A 23244-nucleotide genomic window follows, 5' to 3' on the forward strand; every position below is an offset into this window, starting at 1 on the left:
AGGTTCATACCACCTTTTTGCAATTCCTGCACTTGAAAGGAGTAAATGTATTAATGATCTGACTGCGGCATGGAATGAAAAACCCCTCCGATTAGAATAATACACCATTACTTGGGATCCTGGTGATTGCTTGTAATAATTGCATGCATTGGGCTGGTACCTTCTGTAAATATTATTCTGTGAAGCACTATGTACACTGAAGGCACTATAAATAGTGAGCTGAACTTATGCACTTACTACCACTTTCATGTTCTGGAATCTCTTAGCATCTTATGCATTCTTTAAGTGTGGATCCTTATCTAGTCAAGATGGCACTATGCATGGTCCAGAGGGAGAGATATTAGCTGGTCCCAAGAGGGGGGGGGACCCCTAAGGGAAGCATTTGCTCCCCACTTCTTATTATTTTTCTCTTTGTGCTTCCTGGAACAAGCAAAGTAGCCATGCTACTACCATGGCTCCCTGAAAGTGAACTGAATTTCTCTAAAAAGATATTTTAAAGCCTGTACCTTTCCTAACCCAAATATTGCACAATCCTTTTTGAAAGGAAACCAAGTACTTTTCTTTTTATAAGTCATTTGGAACATTTTTTTATCTTTGTTTTACTGCCAACTGGCGGAGACTTGTTTGCTGTAACTTCTGAAAACTCAGTGAGTAAAATATTCACTTATTTGTGAAGCTAAGAGTGTGTGATTTATTCTAGCCTAAGTGTTTTTATGGGGAATGTTTGTTTAAAGGTGGATGGGGGCAGATGCAAGTCAAACTCAGTTTTAATGTGCTTGGAGCAATCTCCATTCTTCTAAACCTGCTACTGGAGAGAAGGAATCTTTTTTCTAACCTTCTCTAACACAGTCCTCTATAATGCAACCTTTTGTTTCAGGACCCACTTAATCTACCACCTGTGTACAGACTGGTTCATGTATGCCACAGTCTGGGAGCCAATGCACCCAGCTCAGACTTCTTGTGGCTACAAAGTATGTGAAGGGTTGTGTGAATAATTCCTAATTGTGCTTAGGATCAGAATCTTAGGATCAAACTGGGCACTTTTAGACTGCAGCTAAAAAATGAAATGGACCTCTTCACCAGTGAGTTGCTTAACTGGAAAGGCCCTTCCCAGGCTCAGAGTCTAAGCAAGGACAGGATGATTAATTTTTCCCAGGGCAGAGTTGCAATCCCTGGAGGCTGCTTTGCTTAACCCTGCTTTATAGCAGCTGCTCATGCCCTTGATGCTACTACAGATAACCAGCAGGCGCTCTGCAAAGGGGAAGCAGACAGACCTCTCCCCTTGATTGGAGACGTCAGGGGGAAAGATTTGCTGTAATATCTCCAAATACCTTGCAAGAAGTCAAATGACAAGAGAAAGCGTAAGACAGAGAAAGAGGGGGCCAGAAAGCCAGGAAAAAAACCTAGGACAGATAGTTTAATCACCACCCTCTGGCTAACCTTGGCAGATATGCAGACTTAATAAAATGTCATAGAAAACAGATTTAGGTGTGTGTGTCTTTCACAACTGCTTAACATGAATGAATTCAACAAGTAAAGCCCTATGATGCTAGCTCTACACCAGAATCGCTCATTTTCCATCTTGGCAAAGCATTTGGGAGGTGAATAGGTGCATGCACACAAATTCAGGGGAGGGAAGGAACAACACAATTCAAGGAAGAAGGCTCTTTGTTGCCTGTGTAACAAAGAGGATGAAAAGAACGGAGAGCGCAAACCTGAGATGAAACACATAAAAAATACTCTTCTTCATGCATCCAGAATGACTGCAGTTTAACTAAGGCCAAAGGCGTAATTTCTGTTTGAGCATGGACTTAAGCTTAGGTTTTCTTGTATTAATTTGACAAACTTATAATATTGTTTCTATAGTTTTGTCTTTCTCGACAGGGTCAGCTGTCACTAAGTTACTGGGTACAATTGTAGCTGCATAATTAACAGTCAATAAAAGGATTAAAAATGTAATTATTTTTGAAGTGGAAAGCTGGAAATATTCTAGATGGCTAAAGGCTTTGTTTTAATATTCTTTGCCTGTAATCCTATACCTTGTGATGAAGTCCCATTGTCGTTAGTGAGGCTTACTTTGGAGAAGAATAGAGTTGCAGTTGGAAGGGGTCCCGAGGGTCATCTGGTCCAACCCACTGCTATGCAGGAATCTCAACACATTGTCCCCCATCCAATTTGAAACCATACTGGATCCTGCTTAGCTTTGCAAATGTGCTAGCTGTTCTATAGCTGCACCACTAAGAGGACAAACACATACAGATTTGCACTGGTAGTTAAATAAGGAAGTACATACATATGTAGATGCACCTAGCTTAATAAATGTAATCCTCTACAACAGGGGCCAGCAAACTTTTTCAGCCATGGGCCGGTCCACTGTCCCTCAGACCATGTGGTGGGCCGGATTATACATATATTTTTGGGGGGGGAGGATGAACGAATTCCTATGCTCCACAAATAACCCAGAGATGCATTTTAAATAAAAACACACATTCTACTCATGTAAAAACACCAGGCAGGCCCCACAAAAAACCCAGAAATGCATTTTAAATAAAAGGACACATTTTACTCCTGTAAAAACATGCTAGTTCCTGGACTGTACGCGAGCAGGATTGAGAAGGTGAATGGGCTGCATCCGGCCCCCGGACCTTAGGTTGCCTACCCCTGCTCTACAAGTTTATTCATAAGCCAAATGGAGCTCAGTGGGGCTTTCTCCCAGGAATAACAGAGTGAGATGGCAGCTAAGGCTTTAGTTACCTGTTTCCTCAGTCCCTTTGGAGTGCCACTCTCTGGACAATGACACAGAAGCAATCATCTGCAGGGTCTCATGCTGATTTATATTATATCTTACAATTGGATCACATTCACAGTTTTACTGCAAAGGATCTGTATGAGGTTCACCTCAAAATCAGGTTATTTCTTGTCCGCTATTCTAATCTGTGAGCAGGGAGAGCCTTATCTCTCTCAAAATCCAACAAGACTGACATATGTTTGCTTATTGGGTGCAGACATGCAATTTAATTCCAGCATCACACATTATTTTTAAGAAAACAACAGAAACCGAATATTGATCTCTAGCATAAAAGAGAGAGAGAGAGACCTACTTAAGTAACTAACTAATGTAGGTCCTTATATTCCAAACAGGTAAATATCTTAACTTGGCATTTAACTGTCAAGCAACCAAGAGACAATACCATTAACAAGTACCTGGTGCTGGCTACTCAGCTTTAATTTTTCCTGGAAAGCTGTTTGGGGCGACAGAGTGGCGTCCGTTTTCCCAGGTTGTTGTTCTGACATACTGCAGTGGCGGTAGAGGGCAGGAGTCTGACAAAATCTCATTAATCATTTTAAATTAAATACAACATTCCTCCTCGTTGCCAAGAAGGAGGCTAACTTTTACAAATGAAAATGCCTTTGGAAAAAGACCCAATATCCCAGCCTTGTAGCTCTCCAAATAAACAGATTTTGAAGGACACATACAGAGAGGAAATAACAGTTTCTAACCTGACTTAGTGATGGGCTGAATTTTCCGGCCCAGCTAGAACTCTTTTCCATTTCCTCACAAATTTTATTAGATTTTCAATCTGCTTCACCCCCTCAAGCACACAACAATATAAAATATGAAAACATGACAAACTGTAAAGTATTATTTCTGAAAGGGACTCATTGCTGCTGGATTCAAGCATTGTATCTAGTTAAGTTTACCAAACTAGACCCACTGAATTTGGGTACTGGGATTTGTTTTCTGAAAAATGGCCTCATAATGACAGGGCTGGACTTTGGTCTTTTATGGTACCTGCAATGCAGGGCAAAATGGTACTCCTTGCCCCCTCTGGTCCACATACAGAAACTGACAAGATATGCTGGCCGCAAATGTTGTTCTCCATTGCATCCAAGGACAGCAAGCTATGTAGTTGTGGGTGGTGCAGGATGGCCATGTTGCACACAAAGAAACATTTGCCACCTGAGGTGATTGCCTCACTCTACCTAATAGTAGGGACAGCCGTGCATTCAGATTTTGCTGAGCCTCCCATGGAAAGAGGTTTCACAGTCAGAACACACTCCATATTCTCTCATTCTATATAAACATGGTGAAGAGGAAGTGTTGGTTTCTTAAAAAAAAATACTGTGGTTGAACTTGCCGGCAGTTACTTGGTTGGCTATCTCTGGTAAAAAAAATGGAGCTATAGCCAACTGAAAGAGAGCTGGTTCATCTTGTTTTGGAAACCAAAAATGGCTAGCAGAAGCCAGAGGGATTGCAGAGGATTAGGGGGGTTAAAATCACTGTTACAGCCTTTTTCATTTCTCTTCTTCCAACAGAATAGGGCTTCCAGCTTATTTATGAAGAGACTCCTTAGCTTCAGAGGAGGAAGAAATCTACAGCTGAAATCAATCTCATCATTGTGTCTCCATTCTATGAAAAGCTGAGGGCAAAGAGAACATAGCACCATGGACAGACACTAGAATGCCAGTTTCTGTCCCACTTGTGTGACCCTGTTCCAGCATGACCCAAACAATAAGTGGGTTGGTAGTGTCATTGAACACAACGGACCGAGGCAAGACAATATTCCAGCATGCAAACAAAGGTAGCAGCCTTAAACAAGCTGGCACGGCATAAGCTAAACCAGCCTTGCTACTTGCTGACATTCTTTGGACATTCTCACACCCAACCTTAAGGCGGCAGTATAGGTCAGGTTGATTGCTTCATGGCCAACTAAGTTTTTAAAAACCAACCAACCCACCAACCTGGGGAGGTGCCACACTGTGGGAAACAGGTCTGGTTCTTTCTCTCTCTTTAACTTACTCTAAGAGCAGACGAGTTATCAGGGAATGCCCCAAGTCACCTTTATGGTGATAGATTACAGGCAACTCCCTATTTATGTGTGTTCAATATGTGTGCGACCGTGCACACACGCATCAACCCAAACCCGGAAGTGACCCATTAATGTCACAAAAAGGGATGGGATGGAGTGTTTGCAGGCTTTTCCAATGCTGTTTCAAATAGATGCGATTTCACAGATGTGTGTGATGCCTCGGAACGCAACCCCCATGTAAAATGGGAGTTGCCTGGATTCCAAGATTTGCCGATGAGGGCTTTGAACCCTATGGAGCAGGGTAGGCAACCCTCTGGAAGCTTGTGTGGAACATACAGCTAAAGCTGCCATACTGATTAATTAAGGTGTAGCCAATGGGTTCCTTCCTTTGCATAGATATTGGAAGGATCTGCAGATTTCAGTTCTCCACAGCTGGAGCACCACTGCCAATCGCTTGTTTTAAATGTCAATGAAGTAGCAGCTCTTTGTTAACCGTATTGTCTGTCTTCTGACTAAGGGTGCAAATGATTTTAATTTCATTGTAAAATTAAAAGTCCAATTTCACAACCAAACTGTGTTGAAAATGTGGCTCACAGAGCCACAGAATAGTTGGGTGACTATTTGATCACAAACGTGCATTGCAGACAAACCCTTAACAAGAGTTCCTAAAAAAACAGCACCGTCAAAATAGTTAAAGTGCAAGCTTAGATTTATACCTAAACATGCATGCTATTTGAAGGACTCTTATTCATCAGTTTAATAATAATCTAGTTAAGGCTAACATCCCATTGAACTTTATACTTACATCTGCATAGCCATCCTTAGGACTGCACTATAGTAATATTAAAAGCCTTTTAGCACAGTGGGACAGATTTGCATGCAGATTGTGAAGTTTGTATCTTATTACACTTTAAATGAAAATGAAGCCAAAACATGCATGGCGAGGGAAACAGGAAATCCTTCAAGTCTGTCCTTTGTTCATTTTAATAATGCTTTGGAGATTAGAGGAGACGATTTTCTAAAAGCAGTAAAAAAAAAAAAAAAAAGCTGGTAATCAACTCTAAGCTTATTGAGATATTTATTTAAAATAACCATAAAAGGGGGCAACATATTCATTTGCAATTCACTAGGAAGCATGCCTGCCTTTCCCCCTTTTTTCTTTTTAAAGAAATCTGTAGTGTAATTTGGAGTTTCTTCTAAATGGTGTAGCTATGCACTTATATTGGCTGAAAAATAATACCAGTTTGTCAAGCTAAGAAACTACAAATTAGTAGTTCGCATAAATCATGTATCCTAGTAATTGGGGGAAATCAATTATAATGAATTAAATAGCATTATCAAGCACTGTCAACACCACATTACTTCAAGTGGTGTTTTAAATCTTTTCAAAACAGCCGCATGCAGCCATTGTCAGTCGAGGACCTTTTAGTCAGTAGATTCTTCTTCAAATTTGTCCTTTATTTGAAGCTTTGAGAAATGTTTTAACTTATTGCATGTTTAAAGATATATTAAATGTATCCTTCCAAATGTAGGATGGGTTTAACTTGCTTTCCAAAAGATACAGAGTAGCCCTGAAAACAAGGAATAGTAGCTTTACAAGATTTTTTTCGTATCTAAAATAAAATTGAATGAAACTGATATATTGAACATCTACAAAACATGGAACTGAAATTTACACATTGAACACATTTCTTTGCTTTTGGATGTCTGGGTTTTCTATGGAAATTGTGAGGCCCCGGGTAAGTTTTTATATTGGGACTCAAACTTTTCCTGTGGCTAATGTTTGTCTACATTATAGCATGAGTTATACTCCATATCAAAGCTGGCTTTAGTTATGCCTATATTAAGGGATGGAGAGGGTTTAACTACTGTCCCTACAAGGTTTTTATAAAAACCTTATCCTCCCTCACCCAAAAAAGAAAATAGCCTATTTCCACACACTGGGATTGGTCAAAGGAGAAAAAAAGCAGGTTCAGTTATTTGTGCATAAATGAAAGGAACCCAAGCTGTTTAATTTCCATAGCTTTTAAATATCTTTTTTAACATTTCATTATCATAATCAGGACCCCGAGTTTTCATACTGTGAAACTCCATGAGCATATATAGTTCTTGGGTGGGCTTTTCTACGGAAAAATGGACACAAGCTATAACTGAGGGGGAAATGGACGTTTTCCCACTTGTGAGTTATGATTATTGTGTTTCACCTGTACCAGCTCAAGTACTGCTTGTGCTGCTGTTGGTGAACAATACCGCTCAGATAATTCTCACAACCTATTTACAGGCACTGTAGTAGGTAGCAGCAGAAAGTAACTGAGAAAGGAGAATTTTCCATATGCAAGGCACACTTGGGATACTCCAGGCAGGAAAGATTTATTTGTTAACATTGCATAAGTGGAACTTCACACATACAATGCGCTTTTCTCATTTCTCCCACCTCAAGAATTCCTGAGCATCACCGATCTCTCTGAATAGTTGCGTCAGGACTTGAACAGGAGGAATTGGTGGAAATTGGGTAAGAGGGAGCGTATGCAAACAGAAATGCCTTAGGCTTGTGCAAAGGATCCCAGCCACTAATTCTAGGTCAAATTCACCATGAATGTCTCTTGCTTAAGTGGAAGTGAAATGAATCAGCTGTAATGCAACTGTTCCTGCATAACCTCCATGATTTTCAGTGTTAATTTTTTTATTATTACTATTTCTGGGCAGCCGCTATGAAGGCACCCAACCCTGAGGAGCCATAGCTACAAAAAATGTCGTATGTTTTAAGGCACTAAACACTGAGGCACAAAGACAGCCAGCTACTACCCAATTATGCTAGGCTGGTAGCTGTGAATGGCAATTTAGAATCTAAAATGCTTTGTGTCTTTAAATTAGCTTTTGAAGAGTATGCACACCAAATGCTATTAAACAAAGGCAACAGCAAAATGAACCAGAGCAGTCTCACAAAGTAAAGAAATAAATACGAAAAGACATAGTCTAGTCTAGAGAGAGACAGGAAATTTTTTAGTTAAAATATTTTACAATAAAATAATTATGGTTATAAATCTCTTTAAATATGTACACATTACATGGTATTTAAAAAAAACAAAAGAACTGGTTAACGTGTTCAAGCAAATCTACTGCATAAGTCCACCATCTTGTCAGTTTAAAATCATAATGTCAGTTTAACATTCAGAAATTGTAACATGTCAAACTAATGGTAATTTTTGTGCAAACTGTAAGCAAAATTTTTAAAAAATCCAAAATTCTTCAGTTCTCATGGTAAATTGCTAAAAAAATGTTGTTCTTGTACATTTTTGATTGCAGACGGAGGTTAGAATGACCAGCACTAATATAACCCCCATATCTACCAACAAAACAAACAAAACCCAAATCTCATTGGAGATCCAATTCCTTTTAAACTATAAATTCTAAGTCCTAGCAAATTGTGCTTTTCAGGCAGCCACATGGCCTATAAGGTAGATATTGTCATAAAGGTGCCCAACGAAATCTTCACTAATGTTCTGAGCAGCGCGGCGTGTATTTCGGATAAATTCTCTCTTTGACATTTTATTTTTCACATGAGGACTTGTAAGATCAATGGAAAGCAGAATCAAAGAGTAGCATAGTACATAGACAGCATCTAAGGGGAAAGGGAAGAAAAAGTCATGACTTTGAACAGATAACATTTTAAGAAAACACAACAACTTTTTACAACATTTTTTTAAACAAATATTTTTTAGGGCATGGCCCTGCCAATGTTTTTCTTGGGTTTTTTTTTAAAAACAGTCAACATAATTAAATTTTATGAAATAAAATAAATAAATCTACTCTAAGCATGACTGTCTGGATCACCTAAGAGTACTTAAAATGTTTTTTATTATCATAAGTGTTTTTAAAGGGCTGGGTGGGGAAAAAAAGAGGGCTTTGTCTGGTGGGTTGGTGGGTTTTTTTGCTACATGTATCTTCCTGGACAAGGTGTTCTATAACTGGGCTTCCAATTCCAAAATAGTCCTATCTCTTGCTCTAACAAGCTTCACCTATGATGCATCAATATTCTTGAGTTAAAGAAGAAACAATCACAGGTAAAGGAATGGAGCACAGAGAATATGACTATACCTGGAATGCTGTACACAATGCTTACTAGAGGTATCCATCTAACCTGAACAATCCAATGTGTAGTTACTGGTGCTCAAATCACTTTAAAACCTATCTGACCTTAAAAGGAAGATAAGCCTGTGTTGGGTTACAGTAAATATATTTACTGGGAAATAAACTCCATTAACGCACTACTAAGCCATAAGGATATGCAGATTCAGAGCTCTTAAATCTTGCAAGACCTAAAAAGCAACATTTGCATATTTGTCAGGACTTGATTAATACTACAAAACAACACTCCACACCATCTAAACTGCAAGCCATTTCTTCTTACCTGGGCTAAGGCCAAGTTCTCTCATCAAATCAGGGTTACAAGCACAAAATCTGTGTGAGAACTTTGTAATAAGAGTCTCAAGATATTCACCACGCTCCTCAGGGGCATGAATGTGCTTGAAAAACTCTCTTAGTGCATTTGGCAAGAACTGATTTCTGAAGTTGTGTAGTGTCACAAGGTCATCTAAAACATCTCGCCTAATTAAAAAAAAAAGGAAAAGGAAAAGTCTTTTAAGACAAGTGACAATTATGCAAAACACATTTTTGAAACTTATCAGTGAAACCTATGCAAATCTACTCAAATGCAAGCCCCAGTGAATTCAATGGAACCTACCCCCAGGTGTGTATAGAACTGTAACCATAAGGACTTTGGGGGGAGGGTTACTTTTCCTTTCTAAATCCTTCCTTTCATCAAGAGAAGATCTACAGGGATCTATAAGGCAAGATCTACAAACTGGAACAAACAGTATACAGTTCAACCTAACATATATTTAGCACGATAGGTGTGATTTGTACTATAAAGAACACCAAAGTATTATGATTCCTGTCCATTGGTATAGCATGTTAAAGGGTGTTGCAATACGTATAGTTATTTATTTTCTGTGGATATAGAATGGCAAAAATATATTGCATTGCAAGTCTGTATGTATCAACAACATACTGTAAAAAAACCCAGACATCATAATTTATCAAGATATGCAAATAATGGAAAACAAAACCTCCCTCTGCTAGAAAAAGATATGGCAATAAGACTAACAGTTCTTTTAAAATACTGAAACAATGCATTGCAATGTAATCAGATATGCCACAGTAACATCTGATGAAGGTCATATATCATATATGCATGTAGTACAGTAGTCTGTAAGACTGGTTCATTGATAGCTACTAGAGCTGGAAAAATAAGTAACAGTTCTGAGGCTGCTGTTTTCAATCACAAGATGGCTCTTTGAGTGGATCATACACAGGTGTTCAGCTCTTAATGCACCCAACCTTAAGAATCTGCATGGTATTGTCAATGAGACTATATATCCTGGACACTTCCTCAAACTTTTCAGGTTGCAACAGCTCTCAGTAAGTGCCAAACAAGATTACATGAACATTTTCAAAATATTTCCAATACAATTTACAACCTAATCCTACGTAGGCAGTTTCCAAGGAGCTTACTTCTCAGGTACGTATGTACAGAACTGAAACCTTAATATTTCAAACACCTGAGCCATCAACTGACAAATAAACAAAGCCAACTACAGATAATATTAAACAATAATACATTTCATATGAACACAATTACAACGGAAAATGTCAGATAAAAGGAAGAGAACACATGATGGAAGATGTATACAGGAAGCAGGTCACAACAGGCTATACGTTAGTTACAGCCTCCAATTACGGTCCAGGTTTTTACCAAAATGAGATGTCTCTAAAACTCTAAAATTCATTTCATCCTCAGATCACTTTGATATCCTTTCTGACATTTGTCTATGGGTTTGTGTATATGGAACATTTTTGGGGTTTTTCTGTTGTACACTGCACTTTTTCTCTTTCTAAGGGCCTATTTACATGTTCCATTTTCCTACTCCTACATCTGCTTGGCTCTTTTTAGCCTTTCATTACTTTACCCTTTGCTTCAGTTCAAAAGAAAACTCTCTGGTTAGATCAATAGTGTTGTGGTACCTTAACAGGAATAGATTATGGCGTAATCTTTTTGTAGAATACATGGACTTTCATGGACTGGATAAAAATGAGGGGCTCTCACTTTTCCTCCCAAGATACGTTATAAACGGAATCACAACTTTGTTGTTGTTGTTGATCATCATCATCATCATCAGTGGAGACAATTCCAGACATACAGTACATAGTGAGCCGATAAAAACCAAAGTTAGCAGTCAAGAAAACAGCTCTGGGATTCCTTCTGCAAGCTAGATAGCTGTCCCAGGGCAGCAACCCAGAGATAGTCTTGAGCATGTAAACAAGTAATTATTCCTAGGAAATCCTCAATACCATATATGGATAGTATATTTTTAAAATAGTATCAAGAACATCTGAATTTGCTCAAGCACTATAGCAAGTAGTGCTTACTAGTTTGAACCTAACATGGTTAAAGAAATGATTCTATAACTGGGGCAAGTGGGTGTCAGATGCAACCTGAATAAGATTTTAACTGAGGAATTACTTTCCTTTCCAGAATTTGAAGTGTTTGATGAAGAGCAGAGGAGCATCATTCCAATTAATGCTAGATTTCTATTGCAAGAAACTTGCTATCAACACATTTTTCCACTACTGGGTAAAAGTAAAGTTCATTGGTAAAGTGCCAAAAAAAGAATAAAAAAAGATCCTCAGCTTTGCCGTCACTAAATTGATGTATTTTATTATTAACTAATGCCCCATTCTTCCAGTGTTTCAAATGAAAATACAACTCTACTGAATAAAAGGGAATACAATGCTTCCCAGTTTATAATAAAGTTACCTTTCATCAAGATAGATTCTCAGTTTCTTCCAATTTAGTGTTCTCGTACAGAAGATAAACTTAGCTATTTCCTTTGGTGAATCATCCAGTATTCCATTGGACATGAAGTAGTTGACTCCCTGGGACAAAGAGATGTTTTATATATGCAATATTAGGTTTTTGTGCTCAACAGGGGAATTTGGAATGGAACAAATCCTAATAATGATGAAGAAATTCTATCTTCAGAACTACATTTCAATATATGCCATCCAATTCATATGCAAATAAAACATGCATTAGTGTAGTTATGAATGAGATTTTATATGTATTAAAGCAGCAGGAAACATATCTTCCTTCAACATGAACCTTCTCTCTTTTTTGATTGTGTGTGTCAAACTAGGTTGAAATTTAAGACTGCTGTGGAACCGGACTTCATTTCCTAACTGGGTATCATGCTGAAAATTTAGTCAGCCTTTATTATTTAGCATTCATTTTACTTTAAAACAGTCATTTTCATGTCCTGCTGTGTACAAGATCACATTCAAATGAATGCATGGTTTTGAACTTATAAGATGTTAAAATGGAGGCATGTTTAGCTTGCACATGTCTTGAAACCACATAACATATTCTAAATGTTAAAAAATATATTTCAGGAAACTCACAGACCAGCATGTGCCGTAAAATATGTTATTTGTCTAGTTCTTATAATCAAATTACAGAAATATTGATTACATTTTCTAAACTATTCTTGCTCTAAACCAGGCATAGGCAAACTCAGCCCTCCAGATGTTTTGGGAGTACAACTCCCATCATTCCTAGCTAATAGGACCAGTGGCCAGGGATGATGGGAGTTGTAGTCCCAAAACATCTGGAGGGCCCAGTTTGCCTATGCCTGCAGGCTAAACACTATCCACATGAGGAAAAGAAGAGGAAGAGAAGAGGAAAACCGTTCACACACGTTTAATGAAAATTATAAAATATATGATGAAACATAACACTTGCACAAGGCACTTCTGGTATCCTCCCACTGGAAACTGCACCTATTCCCAACACCAGCTTGTGCTCCTTCATCAGTGTTTGTCCTTGCTAAAAGGAGCAAGGAAGCCATAACTAGATTGCTACTGACAAGAACAGATTAGCTGATGGTCCTATACTGCAAGTCTTTTGGGCCCAGCAGGCCAGATCTTTATCACCCCCAAGCCCATATCTTTATCACCCCCAAGGGCCAGATCTTTATCACCCCCAAGGTCAGCTTTGACAAGTGGATGAGAAACCCTCATTTGTCAATCACCTGATGTCATAATGAGGACTGACAGGTGGGTGGTTCGCCCACCTAAGTTGGCTCAAGGGGGTGATTACCTAACATTTCTTTATTTCAACAAAATAGTTTTACAAGACAGAAAAAGCAAACAGAAAATTAGAAAATGAACATGATCAAAAAATTAAGTGCTCTAAACACACACAGGATGCATAAATGTAACACATAACAGTATTTAATTTATTTGGAGTATTTCTAACCCACCTGCTAACCAAAGCTCTCAGTTATCAAACCCGCTACTTTAGATTTAAGGTTTGTTTCAGCATTACAAAGTGATCAGAGACAACTCCATCCTTTGTTAAAGTAAGACAATCATTATGAGTCAAGCTTTCTTTGTTTCTTAATTCCATAACAAAGCTGAAGTTCCAATTAATGAACAGCTTTACTACACTGGATTGTGTTAGCGTTTTGTGCCACAACTGCATATATTTATGTTCTCATTTTTTTCTACAAATGAGACATTTATTCATAAACCTGAAGTCAAAGGCGAAGTTAAAAATAATGTACTTTCTGTTAAACCTTAATCCTAAAACATTTGCTTTAAGCAACTACAAATGGATTTCAACAAAATGTACATCCAAAAAGTATGCTTTTAATTAATTATTATTATTATTTTTCAATTGTACATCTAGTGGGCACTTCTATGCTCCACTAACTTTAGATCTGCCCAGCAGTTTAGAAACCAACAAGAGACCAGAACTATCACTAACACTTACTATTGTCATCAACATCAACTCACCTCTTCTGGATTGGCATTAAAGGTGAGGCTGCCCTCATCCAACTGCATATACAATTTTCTAAATGAAAATCCCAGAGGCGGACGTTTATTGTATATGGAACAGTGACCCCAAGTGGATTTGCACAATCTACAAAAATGGAAGAAGCATGTTCAATATGGAAATAGGTTATGCTCTAATTCATTTTCAGGTCCAAGATTTCAGGATTCTAAGAGCCCACCAGATATTACAGTAGTACTTGAAAAGTACCACTTAATGTTTCAGTTATATAACTTAGCACACAGACTTTAATAGGGGTTTTCTAAATAGTCTAAAACATACTTTTCATTATGTTTTATGAACATGAGTGAACCAATTAAATACCTAGGATTTGCACAACTACCAAAAAAACTGACTTATTTTTTTGTACTGCATCATTGCCAACGCAAGTAGTATCAGTACAAAAATCTTCCAAACATATACATGTCTAAATTTCCACACAGAAATAGTCAAACAGATAACTGTAAGTACATGTAAGCCTCTGTAGCATGAGGGGCTTAATGAATGGTGCTATCCAGTACTTGCCTTCTCATCCTAAAAGTCTCATTAATTAATATTTCAGAGACTAACCGGGTAAGTAAATGTAAACATCAGTTGACCCAAGCTTGAATCTTAAAAAAATAATAAACCTACCAGGCATTAGGAGAGAGAAGCTTTACTTTCAGATAATTTATCAATTCACAGAGAAGGAATGTCATCCAGTGTGTGGTTGTGTGCTTCATGCAGGATTACAACCCAGTACTGCCTATCCTTTAGACAGTATATAATAAGTAAAGAACATCTAACTATATCTGGAACTTGGTGCTTTAGGGTGCAATTGAACTATTAAATTTATTTTTATGAAAAAAATAAATCTCATGAAGAAATTCAAGACGTATTTCCAACTGCATGGGTCAACACATTCCCTTTACCCTTCCAAAGGCTTTTTAACTTTGCCCGGTACAAAATCTTATTAATGCACAGCCACATGTTGGGAAGTGGCACACACAAAGCTCATTTTCTCCACTGTCCATTTTTTGTGACCAGTTAGTCAAGCTGTAGCCAGGCAAGAAGTTGTTTTGAGCATTATGAAGAGAAGGCTAACTTTCTGCTTCCAGAAACATTACTGACTGGCACAAAAACAGGCCCTTTCCATTTAAGACAACCTTGTAGCCCAAAGTGCTGATCTCGAAAATATTTGCACTATCAAATTCAGCAAGCCATATGTAGACCAGGATAGGAACTGAATTTTCATGAGCAACTGAATGATACTTGCGATAGCTATGCTGAAGAATAGTTCTAGAAGCAGCCACAATGAGTTCAGTGTTATGTTTCATGCTCTCGCCAAACATGTAGTTCCACTTTAGAGTCTTTAGACCAGGCATAGGCAAACTTGGCCCTCCAGAAGTTTTGAGACTAGTTCCCATCATCCCTGACCACTGGTCGTGTTAGCTAAGGATTATGGGAGTTGTAGTCCCAAAACATCTGGAGGGCCAAGTTTGCCTATGCCTGCTTTAGACCACCATGTACCTAGTTTTTTATTAGAGCCATTACGGTTTCCACAAGAGTAAGAAGCACGTGCAAGAACGCTTACCATTTCTGAAATGCCTCTGCATGACCTGAGAGCACATTCTTTTTCTGAAGTACCATCACCTTTGAAAACTTAAGTTAATTGCTCCTGAAGTTCTATCACTCTGTACTCTCCTTATCGGATTTAAGTTGCAATTTGGAGGCTCAAAAAGCCTAGTTAATTAGCCACAATTACAATTACATAGTAGTTTTTCATTTCTGATGTTTTGTTTAAAGAAGCAAGTGGTTTGGACAAGAAATCCAGGATCTAAATTGACTGTTGTAACCTGTGCTCATGACCTCTCATTAACTTACCCTTGCCAAAGAAGCTCATCATTAGCAAGATCCTGCCAAACACATGAAGCCAGACAGAGGTCTGTTGCATTCAGGTATGACAAAATGGTAAAGCTAAGTTCAGGAGGCAACATTTCCAGGTTGATGAACCCTTCTTGTTCTTTTGATTTCCGAGTTTTCAACAGATGGTAAATGTCAATGCCTCCCTGGGCATGTTTCCGATGGTTTGCATTTGAAACGTTATTAGCAGCTATCCTTCTACCATGCTCTCTGGACAAATAGCTTTGTCCCGCGTATCCCTGGTGTTGCAGCTGCTGGTTCCTGGCCACTCTCCACAGCCCCTGACCCATCTGCAAGCCTGCAGGTTGTAAAGGGAGGAGGAACACAAGGATACACCCAGATTAGTTCATTAACCAACAGAAGCAACAGTTTCATAGTCATATTTGTAAGAACAAGCAAATAAAGTCTATGGTTCTACATGCAATTATGCTTAAACAGTGCACAGCATTAAAGTGATTTTCACCCAAAGGATTACAAAATGAATGAAAGGCATGACAAACATAACCCATAACAGCCTTCTCCAACCTGGTGCCCTCCAAATGTTTTTGACTACAACTTTCATTCTTCCTAACTACTGGCTTTTAAAAAAATCAAACTGGTATCTTTACTTTGACACTTCAGAAAACCATTAAAATTTCAGTGCAAACAACCACCACCAACAGAAGTCTTATAACTGCACTAGAAAGCATTCAGGTGAGTCTGCAGACACCAGGAACATTTTCACTGTGGTTTTGCAGAAAATCTCTCTTTTCCAAGTATCTTATGAAATTGTGGTGTTTAAAAACTTTGAGTCCCTAGTATATAAATATAACAACTAGATTTTATTTTATTTTATTGTGTTAAAACAAAGCACACATGCTTTTAAGCAGCTTATCAAGTGTTTGAGAAAACTGGAAAGGTATGACTGAAGCTATTTGATGGAAGATTTTACACTCCAAGAGCTATTTTTTCTGCTCAGGCTTAATGAAGTCCACTTTATTATGACTATCTATATCTCCAAATTTATACTCTTTGCCACTTCCTTTTACGGGTGAGATGAAAAATAGAACATTTTTGGGAAGCAGGTCAGGTAGAGCAGCACCTCTTAAAAGCTGCAAGAGACAGCTCATTGAAAGATCAGCCCTTTCCCTATGTATGTGTGTGAAAGGAATTTCTACTTTGGGAAGGGGGGGCTGAATTCTAGCAATTGTTCTCCACAATTATTTGCCAAATAATATTTTACAAGTTCCAGCTTTGAAGGCAACTTTAGGACAGCTGTTTAGGACTTGGAAATTCTTTCACTTCTCTCTAGCATTAAGGGAGCAATGACATTGCCTAGATAAACAAACTGCACTGGGAAAGGAGTCATGGCAATACATGTGAGGCTGCATTGTGTATACAGATGGAATACTTAAATCCTGTTGATTTCAATAGAATATAACAGCAGCTTAGAGTTGTGCAAAGGACTGTATCCTAAATATGTCCAACATATGTTTTAGACTGCAATTAAAAACATCCTCCCTGAAGTCTAGTTCAGTCACCTTGTAAATTAGGCACCTACATTACGTTTTTCAGTATTGGCTTGTATTTACTAAAAAACTGAAGGAAAGCTGTATAAGCTCATAGTTTCTCATCATAAAACCTGCTAATTTTAGTGGGGCTTGTGCAGGCAGAACAGGCTTTCCAAGGTCAATCCCCAAACTCAAAAGTAGTTATCCGTTCTTGACTTGCACATAGGCGCATGAACAGAATAAAAGCAACTTTTAGAGAAAGAATGCATGTTGTGACAATATAGAACTTGTCAAATCACTTAATGTAGAACAATTACCGGTATATAAACTTTATTTACATGTTTTAAAAGAGATCAACAAAAAAAGGTAAGAATCCCAACAACTTATCACAGGAGTAATCAGAAGATGGTTCACAAGCTACAAATCTGGACCAATCCCCACACCAAACAATTCAGTAACAGTAGTGTAGGCTGCTGAGTGAGGAGATTGTGAAGGCTTGATAAGGCTGAGAGCCTTATCTTGCCCATAAATGATAATACATACAAATGAGCAAAGCCAGATTAAAACAACAACCATGAGTCTTGCACAATTCTTAGAAGGTCAACAAATCAAAGGTCTCCTGAATTAGGTCATAAATGCGAACTCACGATGGAAGAAACATAGCCCAGAATCTCAACACTGCTCTAGTAATTTGCATAAACATGTCCAATCTGCAGCAGCAAAGACATTTAAAGGTACACAGATCCTAAATCATTTGGGCTTTATAGATGAAATGTTCATTGCAGCTCATTGCTAACAGCAGAGCACGGTATACATCATTTAACCCTGAATATAAAAATTCAAAATTAGGCAAAACTTAATTCAGGGAGGGCTTTCAGGGATATGGCACTTGGGGTGGGGGTGTCGTCTCCTATTCCCTATGCAATGTCGTTACATCCAAAAGAGTTTTCTATCACTTCAGTATAGTGCACAGCACGTGACTGGCATTAAATAAGCATTGAATGGTATTGAAGAATTAAACTATTTCAGCTGATGATAATATTAATTACTATTAATCTTGCTTTTTACAACTGATGATAACTCAAATAAGCATTTTAACTTATTTTTGTAACACAGTGTTCTGATCTGCAGCAGATCACAAGCTGTGTACTGTAGTCTAGGAACAACAGATACACTTGTAATAACTATGAGCGGAACAAAAGCTTCCGCTTTTCAGAACAAATAATTATGCCAGTTGTTTTGCATTCCAACAATCAGTAGTGTTCAGTACAGTTTTATAACATGCTTCTCATATTTGAAGAATACAGTAAAAATTCTTTTTTATTTATAAATTAACCTGTTCTTAGATGGACAATAAGAACATAGGCAATAAGAAGCAAAAACATACAAAACTTAAATACCACATACACTTCCCCTATTAATACAAGCCTGCTTAAATAAAGATGTTGCATTGCTGTGGTGAAGTGTTTAGAGGCTAGGCTTTGGTGAAATCCAAACTGTAAAGCAGCTATCCAAACTGAAAACAGCCTATATTGCCATATATACTGTTTGCAAGGGCAACTAATGGTATAAGACTGCAAACTGTGCATACTTATCTAGGAGACACACTCTGAAAATGCATTAGAACCAGACTGTAAAATGGGTAACAGATTAAAAATTAACTGAAAATTAAGATTTCATATACAACATGGGAGTATTTCACAAGAGAGGCTCTAATAAAACTTTATTTGTAACTACTGAAACCTGTTAACAATATTTATAAAAAATAGGTTGTGCTCTCCTTTATACTAAGTACTAACTGAACAGGCTGAAGAGATAAACCAGATTGACATATATAACTCCTAGCCAACCAATGACTTCTGTGAAACCAAGAGCTTAAGGCTCTCTGTGGCTTTTCCAAGGATTTATCTCTGCTTTTTTCCTACAAAGCAATTATTTTTAGCAATAATCCTGAGATGGACATTTCAGAAGCTGACTACTGGAACATCTAGGATAAAACCTCATATCCTGTAATGAACAATGCCCATTGGAAGAAACATATAGCAAAAAAGAGCATGATGTAAATAACAAAAAGCACATGCTTTTGTGCAATTTGTCTTTCAGCACTCCCACACACACATTAATAAAGCCAGTATCACCTTTCCCCTTCAGCTGCCAGGGTGGGCAGCCAATGGGCTATAGAATGCCATAGCCTTCCCCTCCATGGCTGGAGAGAGTCAGAGAAGGATGTTTTCTACTGCCAGAGGCTTCTTTACCACCACACCCTTCCAATCAGTGGGGGATGAAAAGGAGAAATATGAGAGTGGGGGCTTGGATCCATAAGATCTAAAGTCCTTCCATTCCCCCAAACTGGCCACAAAATTATGCCTACCCTTGAACTACCGTAGTTTTTTCCTTTTCCCAAACAGGCAATTGCAGCAAAAGAAAAGAAAACCCTTGATCACGGCAGAATTTCTTTTAATTGCCCTGCCCCACCAACTTTCACTCTAGTCAGCAGGGCATAAGAAGCAGCAGTTCCTCTGCCATGAACTCTCTGCCCCACCTCATCTCCACATGATTCCTCTGCCCATCTCTAATAACAACATTATGGATTATTCTGAAGTTTGCATAGGGAAAGCAGGAACACCTTTCAGACACAACCTGTACACAGTAGGTAACTTCAGCAGAAGACATTTCAAAATTTGCTTCACCAGCACTGCAATCCTATGTATGTCTGCTCAGAAGTACTGTATTTTTCGCTCTATAGGACACACTTTTTCCCCTCCAAAAATTAAGGGGAAATGTGTGCGCGTCCTATGGAGCGAATGCAGGCTCCTTGGCTTCAGCGATAGCAACGTGAAGCCTCCGAATTGCAGAGGGAGTGCTCCCTCCGCGCTCTGGAGGTTTCATGTTGCTTTCGCTGAAGCCTGGAGAGCAAGAGGGGTCGGTGCCGCCTGAAGCCTGCGGAGCGCAGCGCAAGTTCCCGCTCTGCTCCGCAGGCTTCAGGTTCCTTTTGCTGAAGCCAGGAGAGCAGGACTCCCCTGGCTTCAGCAGAGAGGGAGAGCTACGCAGCGCCCCTTCAGCCAAGCGGGAGGAGAAATGGAAGGGGCTCAGTTTCTCCTGCCGCTTCACTGAAGGGGTCTGAGCAGAGAAGGGGAGATTTTTTTTTCTTGTTCTCCCCCTCTAAAACAAGGTGCGTCCTATAGAGCGAAAAATACGGTAATCCCCACTGGGCACATTAGGAGTTTACTTCTAGGTTAGCATTGAAAAGCTTCAGAGAGCCTTAAGCTCTTTGTTTCACAGCAGTCATTGGCTGGCTAGTAGTTATATATGTCAATCTGTTTTATGTATCTCTTCAGCCTGAAATGCAAGAATACATACGACAATAAATTCAGTTTCGCTAAGGAAGATTCTAAGCCTTATCTATAACATACATTTTTATGCTGCTACTCTATTTCTATGCATTAAAACATATCTACTGTATTTGTAATTTCTTAATGGTGTATCTGATTCTGATTTTATTGATGTTTAGCTTAGCTAATTTTTAAAATGCTTAATTTCGGTATCTCACCCTGAGTAAATCTGAGAAGCAGCTAAATAAATGCTAAAACTATATAACTAACTGAACAATATCCGACCAAAGCCCAAATGACATTTCTCAAGGTAAAAACGTGAACAGGTGCCTAATCACCACACTTCAGACTGATGACAGCTACCACAGAAAGTGAAATCCACAAAGCATAAATAATGAACACCCTAATTTTATGCAAAACTATGCATATTAAGCAGGCTACAGATCTAAATTACAACAAAGCACATATAGTGCCACATTCTATCCACTGTCAAATTCTGTGGGAGCTGGAAAGGAGAGTGTCTTAAGTTCTCCTGTCAAGTGCAACTCATTAGCTGCTAGCTTGCACTGATGGAACTGCACAGCTCCAGCACCACATACACAGGAGACATTGACCGGACATCAGTTCAACTGCACCGCAGATGTCACAGATGTGAGCAGAGAAAGTGATGAAAGATCAGGACCGAAAGTTACTCCCCCCCTTCCATGGACAAATGTGACTATAATCCTATCTGATGCAAGATTAACTCTGCATACAGAAAGTATGGATGTTAGAATATTATAATCAATCCACGCCCAAACAGGGCAGGTAGTTCACATTCTCCACACCAAACAAGTGCCGGTGACATGCCATGCTCACCCTCCACAAAAGTGTAAGGAAAGAAAACCAACATTCAAGTAATGTATGTAATGTAGGGTTCTATCTATAAAATTCAGAAGTAACAACAGAATCATTGCCTTTGCAATGAAACAAAACTTTGCTTCAAGACATTGGTATCTCTGACCATTCTGACTGGCAAAATAGCAATCCAGGATCTCATCTTCAACACCTAAAAAGTTAAATACAGCAATGCCAGGACTTAAATTGAGGACTTTAGGCACACAAAGCATGTGCTGTACCCCTGAGTTGCATCTTCTCTAAACCCTCACCATAGCAGGGCACCATAGCAGAACCTGCCCAAGACATATTGCTGTCTAAGGCAAAGGTCAAGATGGTGCTGTCCATACCATACTCAGAAGTTGGCTCAACTGGCAGTTAAACCATACTTCAACATTGGCAACAGGGAAAGTTTAGGGGGTGTATGAAAGCCTTTGTGGAACCAGCAGCAGTGATCTCTGACAGGGAAGTGTCAAAGGGCTGATGACTAGACAGGCACACCACCACACCAATAATGGTATCTGCTGCCTCAAGCAATTGTCTCATCCAGCCTAAGCACACAGTCAGTCCTGAAGCCAAAGAGGAAGAGGCAAAAAATTAAAATAAAATAAAATGACATGTCATAGGCCAAGCCAACAATTCAATGTACTGGTGATTTAGAGACCTAGCTTTAAAGCAGAAGTGGCAAACATCTCTCCAATTAGGATTTACTTGTTTTGGCATGCACAAGCTTGTATGGAGAGAAACACTAGTCAGACCATCTATAAACTTCCCTTTATTGATAATTTCAAGGTGAACTGCAAAAATTTAAAATGAGTAGAACTGCAGGAAGGAAGACAGCTTTCAACCTTCCCTTTTTTTGCGGGAAATTCCCTTATTCCAGTGCCGTTTCCTGCTGCTATCCCCAATTGTTAGATATCCTGTAGACTGTCCCTGGGACAGGTGAGACTGCTGATCCCTTATTTTCGAAGCTGCTGATCCCTTATTTTCAAATCTGAAAGTTGACAGCTATGCTAGAGGCACATATCCAATGGCAAAATTGCATTAACGTCTATTGAGAAACTGCTACTGAATCCAGCGCCACTTTTTCCAACCTAAGTATGCAATAGGACTGTAGCCCAAGTTAACTTAACCAGAAGTTACCTGTTATGCAATCACTTTTCTCGGTTCCTAAATACCCAAATTATTAAACAGGTTTGGTGGCTTTTTTTAAAAAAAATATTATTAATTTCCTCCATGCACATGCACCGGAAGGGCTGCCGGTTGGGGGGTGGGGAGAGATTACACCACATCTGAACTATTCCCATGGCGATTTCAGGCGTGTGACACTCTGATGTGAAGAGCCAGACTGTGCAAGGAAGGCATGCGTGGAGGAACTTAACCCTACGAAGGACACAGGCAGCTGGGGCAACTTCCCAGCCATGACAACCCGCTCAAAGAGAGATGCTGCCCAACCGCATCCCAACCCGGGGGTGGATGAGAGACTGCAAAGTCCGCTCCCCACTCCCCGCCCCCCCCCCGGTGTCGCGCTCAAGGCTCCCATTACCTGTGCTAGCTCCAGTCCCAACCGCCGCCGCGACGAGCCGTGTTCAAATCGGGTGCGCGAGCCTTATAAGCAGCGGGGGGGAGGGACCGTCGTCAGGCGGTCTCGTGCAGCCGGCGGAGGAAACGGGCTTCCGGGTCCCTACGCAAAAACATGAGTCGTCACCTCTTCCACACACACCCCAGAGCGTCTAAACGGTTGTTGTTGTTGCTGCTGCTGCTGCTGCAGCTGCCGCCGCCGCATATGTTGTTACCGGAAGTGACGTCGGCCCCTTCTGGCCCAGAGAGACCGACGCGGGGTTCGCAGCGGTAGATTCGGTTCCACGGGGGTCGGAAATAAA

The 23244-nt window shown here is 39.3% G+C and overlaps 1 protein-coding gene across 2 annotated transcripts; it reads right to left on the reverse strand.

The window, feature by feature from the left end:
* Positions 1–6248: 6248 nt before the first annotated feature.
* On the reverse strand, positions 6249–23170 carry FBXO8 (F-box protein 8). 2 transcript variants are annotated; one of them, XM_079991441.1, is made up of 6 exons: positions 22908–23170; positions 15625–15961; positions 13725–13851; positions 11689–11807; positions 9223–9419; positions 6249–8433 (listed from the first exon to the last, which is right to left on the reverse strand). In XM_079991441.1, the coding sequence occupies exons 2-6, from the start codon at positions 15951–15953 to the stop codon at positions 8246–8248; spliced, it is 960 nt and encodes a 319-aa protein (XP_079847567.1). In that variant the 5' UTR covers positions 15954–15961; positions 22908–23170; the 3' UTR covers positions 6249–8245. The 2 variants fall into 2 exon arrangements, with proteins under 2 accessions (XP_079847567.1, XP_079847568.1); XM_079991442.1 differs by lacking the exon at positions 22908–23170 and adding an exon at positions 19292–19429.
* Positions 23171–23244: the final 74 nt, after the last annotated feature.

Source organism: Podarcis cretensis, assembly GCF_951804945.1.
Source record: "Podarcis cretensis genome assembly, chromosome: 9".
Taxonomy (NCBI): Eukaryota; Metazoa; Chordata; class Lepidosauria; order Squamata; family Lacertidae; genus Podarcis; species Podarcis cretensis.

Excerpts from the sequence above, each read along its gene's own strand:
- FBXO8 (XM_079991441.1), bottom strand. The coding sequence starts at position 15,953 with ATGGGTCAGGGGCTGTGGAGAGTGGCCAGGAACCAGCAGCTGCAACAC. Across the intron at positions 13,852-15,624 it reads GATGAGCTTCTTTGGCAAGG|ATTGTGCAAATCCACTTGGG; the intron begins GTAAGTTAATGA and ends CCATTTTTGTAG. Across the intron at positions 9,420-11,688 it reads AGAATCTATCTTGATGAAAG|GCGAGATGTTTTAGATGACC; the intron begins GTAACTTTATTA and ends TTTTTTAATTAG.